The sequence below is a fragment of the Erinaceus europaeus genome, chromosome 22 (genome assembly GCF_950295315.1).
Source record: "Erinaceus europaeus chromosome 22, mEriEur2.1, whole genome shotgun sequence".
NCBI lineage: Eukaryota > Metazoa > Chordata > Mammalia > Eulipotyphla > Erinaceidae > Erinaceus > Erinaceus europaeus.
Window position 1 is genome coordinate 5,823,502 of NC_080183.1, and position 16,090 is coordinate 5,839,591.

Here is a 16,090-nt window from a genome sequence, read left to right on the forward strand (position 1 = left end):
TGCTGGATAGGACAGAGAGAAATGGAGAGAGGAGGGGAAGACAGAGAGAAAGACAGACACCTGCAGACCAGCTTCATTGCTTGTGAAGTGACTCCCCTGCAGGTGAGGAGCCGGGGCTTGAACCGGGATCCTTAAGCCAGTCCTTGTGCTTTGCGCCACGTGCGCTTAACCTGCTGTGCTACAGCCCGACTCCTGATTTTTAAAAAATATTTTATTTATTTTCCCTTTTGTTGCCCTTGTTACTGATGTCATCATTGTTAGGACAGAGAGAAATGGAGAGAGGAGGGGGGGAGACAGAGGGGGAGAAAAAGACAGACACCTGCAGACCTGCTTCACCACCTGTGAAGCGACTCCCCTGCAGGTGGGGAGCTGGGGGCTCAAACTGGGATCCTTAAGCCAGCCGGTTCTTGCACTTTGTGCCACCTGCGCTTAACCTGCTGCGCTACCACCTGACTCCCTCATTCTAATTTTTTATTTCTGCACAAACTCTGCTGCATCCTGGGAGGTAGATAAAGCACTGGACTGAGGTCAATCTGTGGCACATGTGCTAGAATGATGCATTGCTTCTCCATTTTTTCTTTTTTGCCTTTTTCCCAGAGCACTGCTCAACTCTGGCTTATGGTGGTGCAGGGGATTGAATCTAGGACTTTGGATCCTCAGGCATGAGAGTTTCTTTGCATAACTATAATGCTATCTACCCCCACCCCACAATTTTTCTCTTAGTAAACAAATCTTAGATAAAATAGGGGCCGGGTGGTTGCACACCTAGTTAAGCACATGTGTTATGGTGTGCAAGGACCAGGGTTCAAGCCTCTGGTCCCCACCTGCAGGGGAGAGGCTTCACAAGTGGTGAAGCAGTGTTGCAGGTGACTATATCTCTCCCTCTCTATCACCCCTTCCCTCGCAATTTCTGGCTGTCTCTATCTAATAAATAAAAATAAAGATAAAAAAGATAAAATAAAAAATTTAAAAAAGCCCCAGGCTGGGAAGATAACATAATATAATGGTTATAAAGAAAAAAAAGACTATCAATGCCTGAGGCTCTGAGATCTCAGGTTCAATTCCCGGCACCACTGTAAGCCAGAGCGGAGCAGTGCCCTGGTAGAGAAAGAAAAGAAGGAAGAAGAAGAAGAGAGCCAATTCTGATTCGCCATGTGCCTCACCCCAACCAGTATCAGTCTATTCTCCGTCTCTGTTCTACAGTGAGATGATCTCTCTCCACTGAAAGCAAGTTCTTTTTTCTGGGGGGGCCAGAGCACTGCTCAGCTCTGGTTTATGGCGGTGCTGGGGATTGAACCTGGGATCTTCAGTGCCTCAGGATTAAGAGTCAGTGTGCATAACCATTATGCTATCTCCCCAGCCCTGAAAGCAAGTTTTTTATTCACCCCCACATATGATGTATGGAAGTTAACACCCATCTGTGCCCCTCCAACCACCCTCCCCCCAAGCGATTTAGTTCTTACGAAGTCCAAAAGACAGTCTTGTATGTATGTAGACATTTTTCTTTTCTTTAATTTTTTTTAATTATCCTTATTTATTGGATAGAGGCAGCCAGAAATTGAGATCAGGAAGGGAAAAAGAGAGGGGGGGAAACAGACAAACAACCACAGCCCCGCTTCACCACTCGTAAAGCTTTCCCCCTGTAGGTGGGAACCGGGGGCTCGAACCCAGGTCCTTGAACACTATAACGTGCACTTACTCAACCAGGTGTGCCACCACCCGGCCCTGTTAAGTATACATTTTCCAAGTTTATTTGCTTTAGTCATCTATATTCTACGTAAGAGCAAAATCTTCTGGTAGTTGCTCTTCACTTACTTCTCTCAGCATGATCACCTCCAGTACCAACCATTTTGTTCCAAATGATACAATCTCTTGGAGGTAATTTAAATTTAAAAAAATTATTATCTTTATTTATTGGATAGAGACAGCCAGAAACTGAGAGGGAAAGGGGTGATAGAGAGAGACAGAGAGACACCTGCAGCCCTGCTTCACCACTTGTGAAGCTCTCTCCTGCAGGTGGGGACTGGGGGCTTGAACCCAAGTCCTTGCGCACTGTAACATGTGTGCTTAACCAGGTGTCACACCACCCAGCCCCGCAATTAAAAAAAAATTTAAAGTGATATAATCATTCTCTCTCTCTCTCTTTTTTAAAAGATTTTATTTATGAGAAATATAGGAGGATGGTACATGTGCTACCAGGGATCAAACTCAGTCAGTCCCCGGCAGCACATGTACCAGAGTGATGTCTGGTTCTTTCTCTCTCTCCTCCTATCTTTCTCATTAATAAATAAATAAAAATCTTTTAAAAATATTTTACTTATGGGCAGGGGTAGATAGCATAATGGTTACGCAAACAGACTCTCTTGCCTGAGGCTCTAAAGTTCCAGGTTCAAGCCCCCGCACCACCATAAGCCAGAGCTGAACAGTGCTCTGGTTAAATAAATAAATAAATAAATGTTACTTATTTAATGAGATATACACAAAGAGACAGAGATGGCAGAGTACTACTCAGCTATGACTTGCGGTGGCATGGGGGGTTGAAACTGGAAGGAACCTCAGAACCTGAGGCATGACAGTCTTCTGCAGAGCCACTGTGCTGCCTGGCACTTCCCCAGCCTGGCACTGTGAGGCAGACCCACTGCCTTTTAGTCTTTCCGAACCTGAGATCAGCAATGAAGATACAAAGCAAATTGACCTCTTCATCATGGTCTGTCAAACATACAGAGGCACAGGGGAGGCACCAGATAGCGCTACCCACCCAAGACCACCAGGCTAGAACCCCGGTGTGAACTGGGAGGATCACGCAGTGATAGCCCCTTGAACATTTTAGAAAGTTTTGAAATATTCAACAGAAATGACTAGGTCTATCTAAAAACAATTCTTCAGGGAGTCAGGCGGTAGCGCAGCAGGTTAAGCGCAGGTGGCGCAAAGCACAAGGACTGGCGTTAAGGATCCTGGTTTGAGCCCCCGGCACTCCACTTGCAGGGGAGACGCTTCACAAGTGGTGAAGCAGGTCTGCAGGTGTCTTTCTCTCCCCCTCTGTCTTCCCCTCCTCTCTCCATTTCTCTCTGTCCTATCTAATAACGATGACATCAATAACAACTACAACAATAAAACAAGGGCAACAAAAGGAAATAAAATAATATTTAAAAAAATAAAAATAAAAACAATTCTTCAAAAAAGATTGTAATCCAAACTCAATACCTGATGAAGAGAAATGTTAAGAATTCAGCTTAGGTCATTATTACATACCCCATTCTCAGAGTGCTTTTCACCAGGTACACTAACTACATTTCTCTGACTTCTTTGATCTTGGGTCTGCCGGCCACCTAAAGAAATAAGAAGACCGCACTTACTAAAAGACATGCCAGAAAAACGTTATTCCCCCACATCTTTAATAATTATTCAGACACCTATCAAACACAGGGACAAAATTTCAGGATAAACAACTCAAAACAGTACAGCTGGAACAACATTTTATGATTAATCTTAGTTCATAAAGTTTTTCATATTTATTTTGCCACCTGAGTTATCACTGGTATTCTGCACCTGCACAATTCTCCTACTCTGGATGAACCCCTCGATTTTATTAAAAAAAAAATTTGGGGGGGAGTTGGGCGGTAGCACAGCGGGTTAAGCATAGGTGGCGCAAAGCTTGAGGACCAGCGTAAATATCCCGGTTCGAGCCCCTGGCTCCCCACCTGCAGGGGAGTCGCTTCATAGGTGGTGAAGCAGTTCTGCAGGTGTCCATCTTTCTCCCTCCTCTCCCCCATTTCTCTCTGTCCTATCCAACAACAAAGATATCAATAACAACAACAATAACTACAATAATAAAACAAGGGCAACAAAAAGGGAAAATGAATAAATATTAAAAAAAAATTTTATTCAGAGGATGACAGGTAGGCAGAGAAAAATGAAGGGACAGAGAGGCACCTCTCCACCCAATGCAGCTGCTCCCGTGTGGCATCCTGGGGTTTGAACCCAGGCCACTATCTGTGGCAAAGTGTACACTCTAGCAAGTGAATTATCTCTCAGCCCCTTTTTTTTCATTAATTTTTTTTTTTAATTTTGCTTTTTCCCCCCTCTTGTTGCCCTTGTTTTATTGTTGTTGTAGTTATTACTGTTGTTGTGATTGATATCATCATTGTTGGGTAGGGCAGAGAGAAATGGAGAGAGATGGGGAAGACAGAGAGGAGGAGAGAAAGACAGACACCTGCAGACCTGCTTCACCGCTTGTGAAGCGACTCCACTGCAGGTTGGGAGCCGGAGGCTCGAACCGGGATCCTTATGCTGGTCCTTGTGCCACCTGCACTTAATCCGCTGCACTACCGCCCGACCCGTTTTTCTTTTTCTTTTTTAGAATTGGGGTGCTGCACATTGATGATTTCAGGTTATCTGTTTATTCAGAGAGGGGAGAGGCACATTATTAACACTAGAGCATCTTTGGGGCCATGGAACTCCCATGTGCTAGGGCACACACATGGCAAGATGCAACTGCCTCGTGGCTTCTCTCTCTCATTCTGTATAAACAAGATTTCTGGAACCAGGGAGACAGCGTGATCATTCTGCAAAAGACTTTCACGCCCAAGGCTTATACTTCCCAGGTTCAATCCCTAGCGCCAGCATAAGCCACCGGGCTCTGGTTAAAAGTAAGTTTAGGGGGCCAGGGTTAAGCGCACATGATGCAAAGTACAAGGACCAGCATAGGGATCCTGGCTCCACACCTGCAGTGGGGTCACTCCACGGTTGGTGAAGCAGGTCTGCAGGTCCTTTCTCCTCCCCTCTTTTGATTTCTCTCTTTCCTATCTAACAACAGCAATGGCAACAACAAGGGCAACAACAAATGCAAAAAAAATGGGAAAAATGGCCTCCAAGAGCAGTAGATTCACTGAGCCCCAGTGATAACCCTGGAGGCAAATGAATAAATTTTTTTACTTTTCAATTTCTTAGCACTATTCAGCTCTGGCTTATGGTGATGCCTGGGTAAAACTTGGGACCTCAGATTCTCAAATATGAAAGACTTTTGCAAAACTACTATGTTTTCTCCCCACCCTAGAACGAAAATTTTAAAAATTGTTTTTCATATAAATTTGAAAATATCTACTCTAATTTTAGAATCTTCTGATTTTATTTAACACTTAAAAATGGCCATTGGGCTGGGGTTAGCAGATGGCAGAGTGCACACAGTACCAGGTGTAAGGAACTGGGCTCATTGCCGTGCCGACACTAGTAGGGAGGGAACCTTTACAAGTCTCTCTCCCCCTCTCTCTTGCCCTCTATTAACAGAAAGGGAAAAAAAATAGCCACTGGGAACAGCAGAGTTGTGCAGCCACCAAGACCCAGTGATATCCCTGCTGAAAACAAAGAAAAACCACTACAAGGAAGAACAAGATTATGAAGCATTGCTTTAACACAACTGGTGACCAGCTTCAAAGCAAGTGCAGCCATGGTGCGACCACTGCTGCTCCGTGAAACCCTGTGCTGTCTCCTTTGAAAAGAAATTACATACACGCCATGGCAGCTGTCAGTCAGAGTTCATTAAAACCTTAGCAAGTCTCGGTATTTTCTTTCTTGGTATTTTTAAGGATAAGGTATTCGGGGGGAGTCGGGCGGTGGCGCAGCGGGTTAAGTGGTGCAAAGATGGTGCAAAGCGCAAGGACTGGTGTAAGGATCCCGGTTCGAGCCCCCGGCTCCCCACCCGCAGGGGAGTTGCTTCACAGGTGGTGAAGCAGGTCTGCAGATGTCTATCTTTCTCCCCACCTCTCTGTCTTCCCCTCCTCTCTCTATTTCTCTCCTATCTAACAATGATGGCATCAATCACAACAACAATAATAACTACAACAACAAAACAAGGGCAACAAAAGGGAAAAATAAATATTAAAAAAAGGATAAGGTATTCAGGTTAATTTAATATTCTGTAATTGCTACCTCATCCAAACAACAAACCACTAAGACATTAGAATAAATACTATAAACCTCACAACTCTGGAATTATACTGTAGGTGCCACTTAGTCTTTGGTGGTAAATACAGAACATATTCAGAGTAAAAGTAAGACTAAAAGGAGCTACCAGCTTTCAGTGAGCTATTCATGTGCACTAAGTGCTTCATCAGCTCAGTGCAAAGAAAGAAACTGAGGCACAGGAGGTGAAGTCCCTGTCCCAAAGCCCACACCGAGTGAGCAGAGGACTGAATTCAGGCACCCTCCCTCCAACCAGTACACGGCTCCGGGCTCTCACCACGCTCCCTCTGCACAGGACCTGCCTTGTCTCCCAGAGTGAAAAATGAGACCGGAGTACAAATTCTCTTTCCTTCCTCTCGCGTCCCAAGAAAGAACTTCATTCTTAGGTGAGGAGCTTCTTTTACTACTTATTATACTATCTTAGGTATACACATAACACTCAACTGTATTCCCTTTTCAGTGATGTTAAGCAATGACAAATGCTTTGTCTTCAGCTCTGTGAAAGGACCAAGGAAACATGAGTCTCGGGTACTGAACTCTGGCTAATGAACACCAGCAGAGGAAACAGTGCCCCCGGGGGTTGCTTTATGCGCCCTCTCTCTCTGGGAGCTCAGAGAGCAGGTGCAGTGTGCACAGGCCTAGGGGAAAGAGGTAGAGGGCTGACTTTGACACTGGCAGGGATGGAATTCTGACTTAGGGCAAGAGAGGCTGTGACAGGGAGAGAGACAGGCCTTGGCATGAGCTGAAGGCATCAGATCTGAGCTGAGTGTTTCACAGTGAGGAAGGGACTGGGCTAAAAGTTCACAAGAAGGATCAAAGGTGTGTGCTAGGGGGAAATGCGGTTAAGCACACACATACAAGGCGCAAGGACTTGGGTCAGAGTCCCCGCTCCCCACCTGCAGGGGGAACACTTCACGAATGGTGAGAAAGGTCTGCAGGTGTCTTATCTTTCTCTGTATCTCCTGCTCCCCTCTCAATTTCTCTCTTGTTGAATGAAAATGTGTGTGTGTGTGTGTGTGTGTGTGTGTGTGTGTGTGAGAGAGAGAGAGAGAGAGATGAGCACAGCCTGAGTCAAATCCAAGCTCTCAAGCATGCAAGCCCTATGCCCTAACACTGCACAAGTTCTGCAGTCCGTTTAAATATAAAATACAAATATGAAGAATGACCTGCAATTGAGGAATGAGCCTTTTTCAGACAAAAGAATATCCCTTGGGGGGCTGAGTCGTGGCGCATCTGGTTGAGCACACACATTATCAGGAAAAAGGACCCGGGCTGAGTCCCTGGTCCCCATCTGCAGGGAAGCTTCATGTGTAGTGAAGCAATGTCGCTGGTGTCTTTCTTTCTCTATCTTCCCCATCCCCCCTCTTTTAAAAAATTTTTATTTATTATTTGATAGAGAAATTGAGAGGGAAGGAGGGATAGAGAGGGAGAGAGACAAGGGTCTCGAGTTCAATCCCTGGCAGCACATGTACCAGAGTGATACCTGATTCTTCTCTCTCCTATCTGTCTCCATAATAAATAAATACAACTTAAGAGGACTTTTCGGGTAGAATCACACACTTGGTTTAAGTACTCTTACCTTCCACCATGTCCTCCCCACCTCCACACAATCATGGTTCTCACAGGCCTAGAGACAGTTTGATGATCTTTTTCATCCCCCAAGTTCATTTGCTTAGTCATCTACATTCCACGTGTGAGCTGAATCATCAAGCAGCTTTTTTTCACCCCTTTGTTTCTTTCACTCAGCATAATTGCCTTAAGTTCTATCCATTTTGTTCTAAATGATACAACTTCATCTTCTTTGACTGATAGTAGTATGCCATTGGAGGAATACATATATTCCCTTTTTTCTCTCAGAAACAGAAAGGGGGGGGCAGGGAGGTAGGGAAGGAGGGAGGGAGAGAGAAAGTGACCACAACACTGAAGCTACCTTCAATGAAGTGGGGACCACATCTTCAATATCTGTCACACCTTGGTTTGTGTCACACCTGAGGCCAACCTCCCAGGTATGGGGCGGTATCTCATTCTGGTCTTAATTGTAATTTCCCTAATGATCAGTGATGTGGAGCATTTTCTCCTGTGTCTGTGGACATCTGAATGTCATCTTTAGGTCGGTGCCAGCACGAATCCACTGCTCCTGGAGGCCATTGTTTCCCTCTTGTTGCCCTTGTTATTTATCATTGTTGTTGGATAGGACAGAGAGAAATGGAGAGAGGAGGGGAAGACAGAGAGGGGGAGCGAAAGATAGACACCTGTAGACCTGTTTCACTGCTTGTGAAGTGACCCCCCTGCAGGTGGGGAGCCGGGGACAAATTGGGATCCTTACGCCGGTCCTTTAGCTTCGTGCCAATGGCGCTTAACCCGCTGTGCTACCGCCCGACCCCCACTTATTCTTTCTTTAGTTTCCCCTGGAGAGTTGAGTCTCCAAATGTATCTTTGATGTCAATGTACTGAAATGTTTCACCTATGTTTTCTTTCATGTGTTTTATTATTATAAGTGTAATATGAAGTCTTCAATCCAGCCTGAGTTAACCTGCATATATGATGTCTCTGTCTTTCATCCAAGGAGCACTGTAATCTTGGGGCTGCAGTGAGCTGTGCTGTCAGCAGACAAGTCTTGTTGAGGTATTCATTCCTCCCAAGAATCTTAGAAATAGGTTTTTTTCTGGGGCCAGGTGGTGGCGCACCTGGTTGAGTGCACATGCTACAATGCACAAGGACCCAGGGAGGGAGGGAGACAAGGATAACCAGGCAAACCATTAAGTGGGAAGAAATATTTGCACATCACAATCCAACAAGTGACTGATATCAAACATCTATACAGAATTGGTAAAGCTCTACAAAAGAAAAAAAAAAAAAAGAAAAAAATGAACTAAAACACAGTAATTTTTTTGTTTTAACCAGAGCATTCACTGCTCAGCTCTGTTTTATAGTGGTGCGGGAGACTGAATTTGAGACACTAGAGCCTCCGGCATAAGAGTCTGTTTGCGTGGTCTGGGAGGTGGTGCAGTGACTAAAGCAGTGGACTCTCAAGCATGAGGTTCTGAGTTCAATCCCTGGCAGCACATGTACCAGAATGATGTCTGGTTCTTTCGTACCAGAATGATGTCTGGTTCTTTCTCTCTCTCTCCTTTCTTTCTCATGAATAAATAAATAAAATCTTAAATAAAAAAACAGTCTGTTTGCATAGCCATTATGCTATCTACCTCCGCCCTAAACAATTTTTTAAAGAGGAGTTTACACATGGCCCACAGATAAATGAAGAAATGCTGTACTTCATTTATCATTAGAGAAATGCAAATTAAAACTACATGGAGATTCCATCTCACACCTGTGACAATGGCTTACATCAACAAAACAGGAAAGGACAGGTGTTGAGGTTGTAGCGAAAAAGGAACTCTGCCCCACTACTGGCGGGAATGTAAACTGACACAGCCCCTTTGGAAGACTATAAGGAGAATCCTTTAATAAAAATGGAAGTAACTTATGATCCTGCAATACCACCAAATCACTAATTGAAAGAGACATTTTTCAAACCCTGCATTCACAGCTGCATTTTTCACAATAACCAAAGAGCAGAAACACTCAAAATGCCCATCAACACATGATGGGATACATGATGGGATACACAATGGGATATATTCTCCATGGAATACTACTCTGCAATCAAAAAGATGATATGTTCTTTGGGACAAAAGAGAACTGGATATATGGAGATTGGGCGGTGGGAATTGTGTGGGGTTGTACCCCTCCTACCCTATGGTTTTGTTAATTAATCCTTTCTTAAATAAAAAAGAAAAAAAATAAAAAATAAAAAAAAAAGAGAACTGGAGGTGATAATGCTTAGTAAAATAGGTAAAGAGATGAATGAAAATTAATGAATGTGAAATCTAGAGAATTGATACACATGAATTCGAAAAATGAAGAAGAAGAAGAAAGGAAGTGAAAAATTGTTTCTAAGACTTGTGAGAACTATGGTCGTTATCTTTGGCGGGGGTGGGAGGGAAGGGAAAGAACTCTGGTGGCGGGGGTGCTGTGGAACTAGGCCCTGTAATCTCACAATCTTATAACCCACTATTAATCACAGATGAAAAATAATAAAAGTAGGAAAAAAATTTGGGAACCAGTACAGCCCCCATACCCCCACCCCAAAATAGAGGGGGATGATTGCTGGAAAATGAGCCCCAAAAGAGAAAAAGTTTCTTAGATTAACTTTTTTAAAAAACATATTTTATTTATTTATTAATGAGAGAGGTAGAAGGAGAGAGGGAGGGGAGGGGAGGGGGGAGGAGGGAGGGAAGAGGGAGAACCAGACATCACTTTGGTAGATGTGCTGCCAGGGATTGAACTCAAGTCCTCATGCCTGAGAGTCCATTGCTTTATCCACTGTGCCACCTCCCGGACCACTAGATTACCTTTTATGACAAAAAAGCAAACAGGGAAACACTCGAGCACTTGTATACCTTGTTCACTGCTCTCAGCTGGGGAATCTTCATGTCGAAGGAAAAACTTCACTTCTTCTCTTCGTGGCCCCCACTTCTGAAGGTGTTCATACATCATATGTTCGAAGGGTATAGGACGCTCTGAAAAAAAAAAAAAAGTCCCACATCTTATTAACTCAGAAGCAAGCAAGAGGAATGCTATCAAATGTAAGAACTGTTCATTATTTTTGGGGGGAGGTAGGGGGTGCCAGAGATCAGACCCAGGACCTCATATTTGTGAAGCATGTGCTTTGCCACCAAACTGTATCTCTGACCTCTAAAATATTAATAAATAAATGTAGGGCCAGACTGAGGAGACAGCATAATGGGTATGCAAAACAATTCTATGCCTGAGGCTCTGAAGCCCAAGATTCAATCCCTGCATCACCATAAAACAGACCTGAGCAGTGCTCTGGAAAAGACAGGAAGAAAGAGAGGATTACACACACTGAATTATAGCTCTAATGAAATAAAAAGCAGACCTGTGACTATGAAAAATCTGACACAGACACAAGAGTTATATACATTAAGAAATTTAAACAATATTGACACATACCCTTTGAAATGTATCAAGAAACAGTGTGCCTCCCATTATTCAAAGCACATCCATGAGCATTCTTCTTCTAAAAATATTTCATTATTTTTCAATGAAAGAGAGAAATCTACACACCGAGGGACCAGAGCACTGCTCAGCTCTGGCTGATGGTGGTGCTGAGCACTGAACCTGAACCTCAGAGCCTCAGGCACGAATCCATCTGCAGAACCATTATACTGGCTCCCCAGTCATGCCTTATTATTCTTTAAAATGTCATAGGCAGCGATCAGATGAACCACCACAACTGAGCAGGACACCTGTTAGCAATTCAGACAGTATCACTGACTGTTCACTAGTGCTGGCCAAAAATTTCCAAATTAGTAACAATCAAACTCTGTGGAACTAAATATATTCATCAACTTCAAGTATACTTTAAAAAAATATTTGTTTCCTTTTGTTGCCCTTGTGCTTTATTCTTGTGGTTATTATTGTTGTTATTGATGTCACTGTTGTTGGATAGGACAGAGAAATGGAGAGAAGAAGGGAGTCAGAGAGGGAGAGAGAAAAGATAAGACACCTGCAGACCTGCTTCACCGCTTGTGAAGCGACTCCCTTGCAGGTGGAGAGCCGGGAGCTTGAACCAGGATCCTTACGCCGGTCCTTGCGCCGCCACCTGCGTTTAACCTGCTGCGCTACCGCCGGACTCCCCCCCCCAACTTAAACCCCCCATAGGTAGGGAATGGGGGCTGGAACCAGGATCTTTGTGTTTTGTACTATGTGCACTTAAGCTGGTGCACTACTGCCCTTCAATTTTCAAATCTCTTTTCCTCATCCTTATTTTACTATTTGGCTAGAACCCGTAAGCAAAATGTTGAAAAGAACTTCATAGTATGTGAGTTTCTTTTCTCCTTTCTGGCTCTAGTGGATTTGCGTTCACAATTTCAAAACCACGTGAGCGCTCCGAGGGCTTTACTGACTGAAGGAAGCTCTCTGCTATCTTGAAAAGGTGTTCAGTGGTGCTGCTGACTGGTCGTGCTGCTCTTCACCCCATAACACTGCCTGTTAATAGGCATGAGCTTGCCCCTCCAGCACTGTGCTCCAGGATCCCACTTACTCATGACTTTTTAATATACTCAGAAATGGATCTGCTGGTATTTTATGTGGGATTTCTGCGTCTGTGTTCAAAGTGAGTCTGGTCTAGTACTTTTCTTATAATCTTGTTCAGTTTGGATATCAAAGTCTTGTTGTCCTCAAAATGAACTGAGTGGTCAACTCTGTTCTGACATTTTTTTTATATAAACTTGGTATTATCTCTTCTTTGAAGGCCTATAAAATTCAGGCTTGCTTGTAAACCCAACTTGGTGGGGAACCTTTGGGACTTGAACAGATACAGACTCTGTTTTAAAATAAATAACTTATTTATTGGCTAGAGACAAAAAAATCAAGAGGGAAGAGGGAAGATAGATAGAAGGACAGAGAGAGACAACGGCAGCACCACTTCACTATGCGTGAAACTTTCCTCCTGCAGGTAGGGACCAGGGTAGGGTTTGAACCTGGGTCCCTGCACACTGTAATGTGTGTGCTTCACCAAGTGTACCACCACCTGGCCTCTAAATTTTAATCTCTTTATTTGTAGTTATAGGCAGAAAAAAGGCTCACTACCACCTGGCACCACATTCTGGGGCAGTGTTAGGGCAGCATTACACTCTGACTCAAAGCACGTGATAGCGTTAGCTCAAAGCTGGTGTTTCGTTGATTGATATGATGTTAACCTTTCTGCCTGATACTGACTGATGAAATGTCTAAGGCTCCTGAGGGCTCTCTCCCCCTCATTCTGGCTCCGAGTACTAAGGGCTTCCCTCAGCTCCCTGAACCTCATTTCAGCCAGCAAGCCTGACCCTTGCTTGGCCCTGACAGGCACATAATGCTTCTCATTTGTGTGCAAACACTTTCATTTTGGTAGGTAGTACTTTAAGTCCTAAATATTTTAGAATTTTACTGGTTTTTACAATTTTTTAAAAATTTATTTTACCTTTTGTTGCTTTTGTTATGTTTATTGTTGTTGTTATTGATGTTGTTGTTGGATAGGACAGAGAGAAATGGAGAGAGGAGGGGAAGACAGAGGGGAGAGAAAGACAGACACCTGCAGACCTGCTTCACTGCCTGTGAAGCGACTCCCCTGCAGGTGGGGAGCTCGGGGCTCAAACCAGGATCTTTAGGCTAGTCCTTGCGCTTTGCGCCACCTGTGCTTAAGGTTTTTACAATTTCTATTAATTTGACCTTTTTAAAAATTTCTTTGTTGGGGAATTAATGTTTTACATTCAACAGTAAGTACAATAGTTTGCACATGCATAACATTTCCCAGTTTTCCATATAACAATACAACCCCCACTAGGTCCTCTGTTTAATTTGACTTTTAAGACTGTATTAATAAATGGAGTGAGGGGAAGGAGAAGGAACCAGAGCTTCATTCTGACCATGCAATGCTGGGGGTCGAACTTAAGACCTCATGCTTGAAAAGTCCATGGTTTCATCTGCTGCACTACCTCCAGGACTGCTCTGCTGGATTTTTAGTCTCCCGAGGGCTATCTAACTATACATTCAAGCCCTGGCATCACACAAGAGCGCCCTAGAGATGACACTATGGGGAACACCATAGATAGAGGAGTGGTGTCTCTCCCTCTCAAAAAGGAAATTTAAAAACTGGGGTCACTTAAATGTGGTATTACACATGTGTGAAACCCTGGGCTTACTCCTCATTAAAGAAAAATCTTTTAAGACTAACAATTATCCCTAAGTGCTCTTCAAACACTCCCATCTGGAAATCCATTTTACTGCCACCTCAGCTCAACATGTTCCAGCAGACACCTCCATCCCAGGTAGCTCTTCCTGCAGGCGGGTCCAGGACCCTCCTCTGCAGGTGAGCCCCTCTCATGCATCCTGCTGCCCTCTGTCCCTCAGCACCAGACCCTGAGCTGTCCTCAGAGCTCACTGTTCACATTCTCTTTACCTCCCTTTGACTGTTTCTCCCGCTCCCTATGGTTTTAACGCTTCTGTTATGAGTTCAAGTGCTTTTGCAGAATTTTCAGTCATCAGTCATTTTATCACTTACACTGATCTGACAAGGTCATAAAATGTGAGAACAAGGAGGCCCAGGAGGTGGTGGCGTGAATAGGGCACTAGGAAGCAAGAGGTCCCAAGGCCAATCTCTAGCAATCCACATGCCAGCATGATGCTGTGGTTGGTTCCCTCCTCCCTCCCCCCCTTCATGCCAGAGTACTGCTCAGCTCTGGCTTAAGGTGGTGTAGGGGACTGAGCCTGGGACTCTGGAGACTCAGGCATGAAAATCCTTTTATGTAACCATTATGTGATCTCCCTTCCCCTCTCATGCTAATAATTAAAACTAAAAAAAAAATCAGTATTTTATTATTTTCAGTTTAATATTTATGAAGAACTTATTAAAGGATTTTGACTATAGGTGGAATAAACTAAAGCTTCATGAAATTATCAGAAGAGAGAAGAAAAGGAGGTATCAAACTCAACCAGTATCAAACACCATAAGGCCTCAGAGGATGAAGAACTCTCATCTGATTGATTAGTAGTTACAGTAAGAAAGAGATCGCGCAGAGCAAAACCTCCTTATTTCAGATGGCTACCATAAGGGTTAGATCACCTACCATTTTCTTTTCTTTTCTTTTTTTTTTTTAACCTCCAGGGTTACTGCTGGGGCTCGGTGCCTGCCTGCATGACGAATCCACCGCTCCTGGAGGCCACCTTTGTTTTCCCCACTCTGTTGCCCTTGCTGTCATCATTACCGTTGTTATATTACCATTGGTGTTGTTGTTGGATGGACAGAGAGAAATCGAGAGAGGAGGGGAGACCGAGAGGGGGAGAGAAAGACAGATACCTGAAGACCCGCTTCACCGCCCGTGAAGCGGCCCCCCTTGCAGGTGGGGAGCTGGGGGCTTGAACTGGGATCCTCCTGCCGGTCCTTGCACTTCACACCATGTGCGCTCAACCCACTGCGCTACCGCCCGAACCCCCACCTACCATTTTCTTACAAAACACATTTGTAGACCCTAACCCCAGTGTAATACATTTTTTTTCTTGCCTCCAGGGTTATTGCTGGGGCTCAGTGCCTGCAACAGGAATCCACTGCTCCCGGAGGCTTCCCTCCTCCCCCTTTTTGTTGGCCTTGTTTTAGCATTGTTGTGATTATTATTATTGTTGTTACTGCTGTCGTTGTTGGATAGGACAGAGAGAGAAATGGAGAGAGGAGGGAAAGACAGAGAAGAGGAGAGAAAGATAGACACTTGTAGACCTGCTTCACCGCTTATGAAGCGACCCCCTGCAGGTGGGGAGCCAGGGGCTCCAACCGGGATCCTTACACTGGTCCTTATGCTTCACACCTTGTGCGCTTAACCTGCTGCGCTACCATCCGATCCCCACCCAACCCCAAGTGTAATACATTTTAATCAATCAGTTCTTTATTACTACTGGTGAAACAAGTCTACATTAACTGGTGAAACAATAGTCTACATTAAATAACCATAAATTTAATGTACTTTGTAATACTTGTAGATCCTAATACTTACCATTTCCCCTCCACACTTCAGCTAAATGGCAACTGCCTTCCCCAGGTTCCTTACAGAATTCTACAATGTCTCGACAAGTTGTTTCTGGTGTTATAGGAACTTCTGTTAAAATCTGTTCATTGTTGCTCAAGAACACGGTTAAAATCATCTGTAAGAAGAAAGATTAGAGTTACATCTTATAGTCATCACCAGATAGAAGTTAGCCTATAAATCCAGACTGATCTTTTGGCTCTCCACCCCAACCCAGTCAAAATGCTTGTTTTTAGAAATAGAAGTGACTGTGGGCGGGGAGGTGGTGCAGTGGATAAAGCATGAGATCCTGAGTCCAATCCCGGGCAGTACATGTACCAGGGGGTGATGCCTGGTTCTTTCTCTCTCTTCCTGTGTTTCTCATTAATAAATAAATAAAATCTTTGAAAAAAAAAAAAAAAAAGAAATAGGGAGTCGGGTGGTAGCACAGCGGGTTAAGTGCATGTGGCGCAAAGCATAAGGACCAGCATAAGGATCCCAGTTCGAGC

The 16,090-nt window shown here is 44.1% G+C and overlaps 1 protein-coding gene across 3 annotated transcripts in view; it reads right to left on the reverse strand.

The window, feature by feature from the left end:
- The window catches only part of PPP1R13B (protein phosphatase 1 regulatory subunit 13B), a 76,337-nt gene that overhangs the window by 24,253 nt on the left and 35,994 nt on the right, over nucleotides 1–16,090 (reverse strand). For 2 of the 3 annotated variants that reach the window (XM_060181109.1, XM_060181108.1), the window contains exons 2-4: nucleotides 15,573–15,720; nucleotides 10,425–10,544; nucleotides 3,253–3,329 (exon numbers count right to left, since the gene is read on the reverse strand). In XM_060181109.1, the coding sequence (XP_060037092.1) occupies nucleotides 3,253–3,329; nucleotides 10,425–10,544; nucleotides 15,573–15,720 (345 nt within the window). Of the gene's footprint in view, nucleotides 1–3,252; nucleotides 3,330–10,424; nucleotides 10,545–15,572; nucleotides 15,721–16,090 lie in introns of those variants that run through there. The other variant, XM_060181110.1, reaches the window with a different exon arrangement.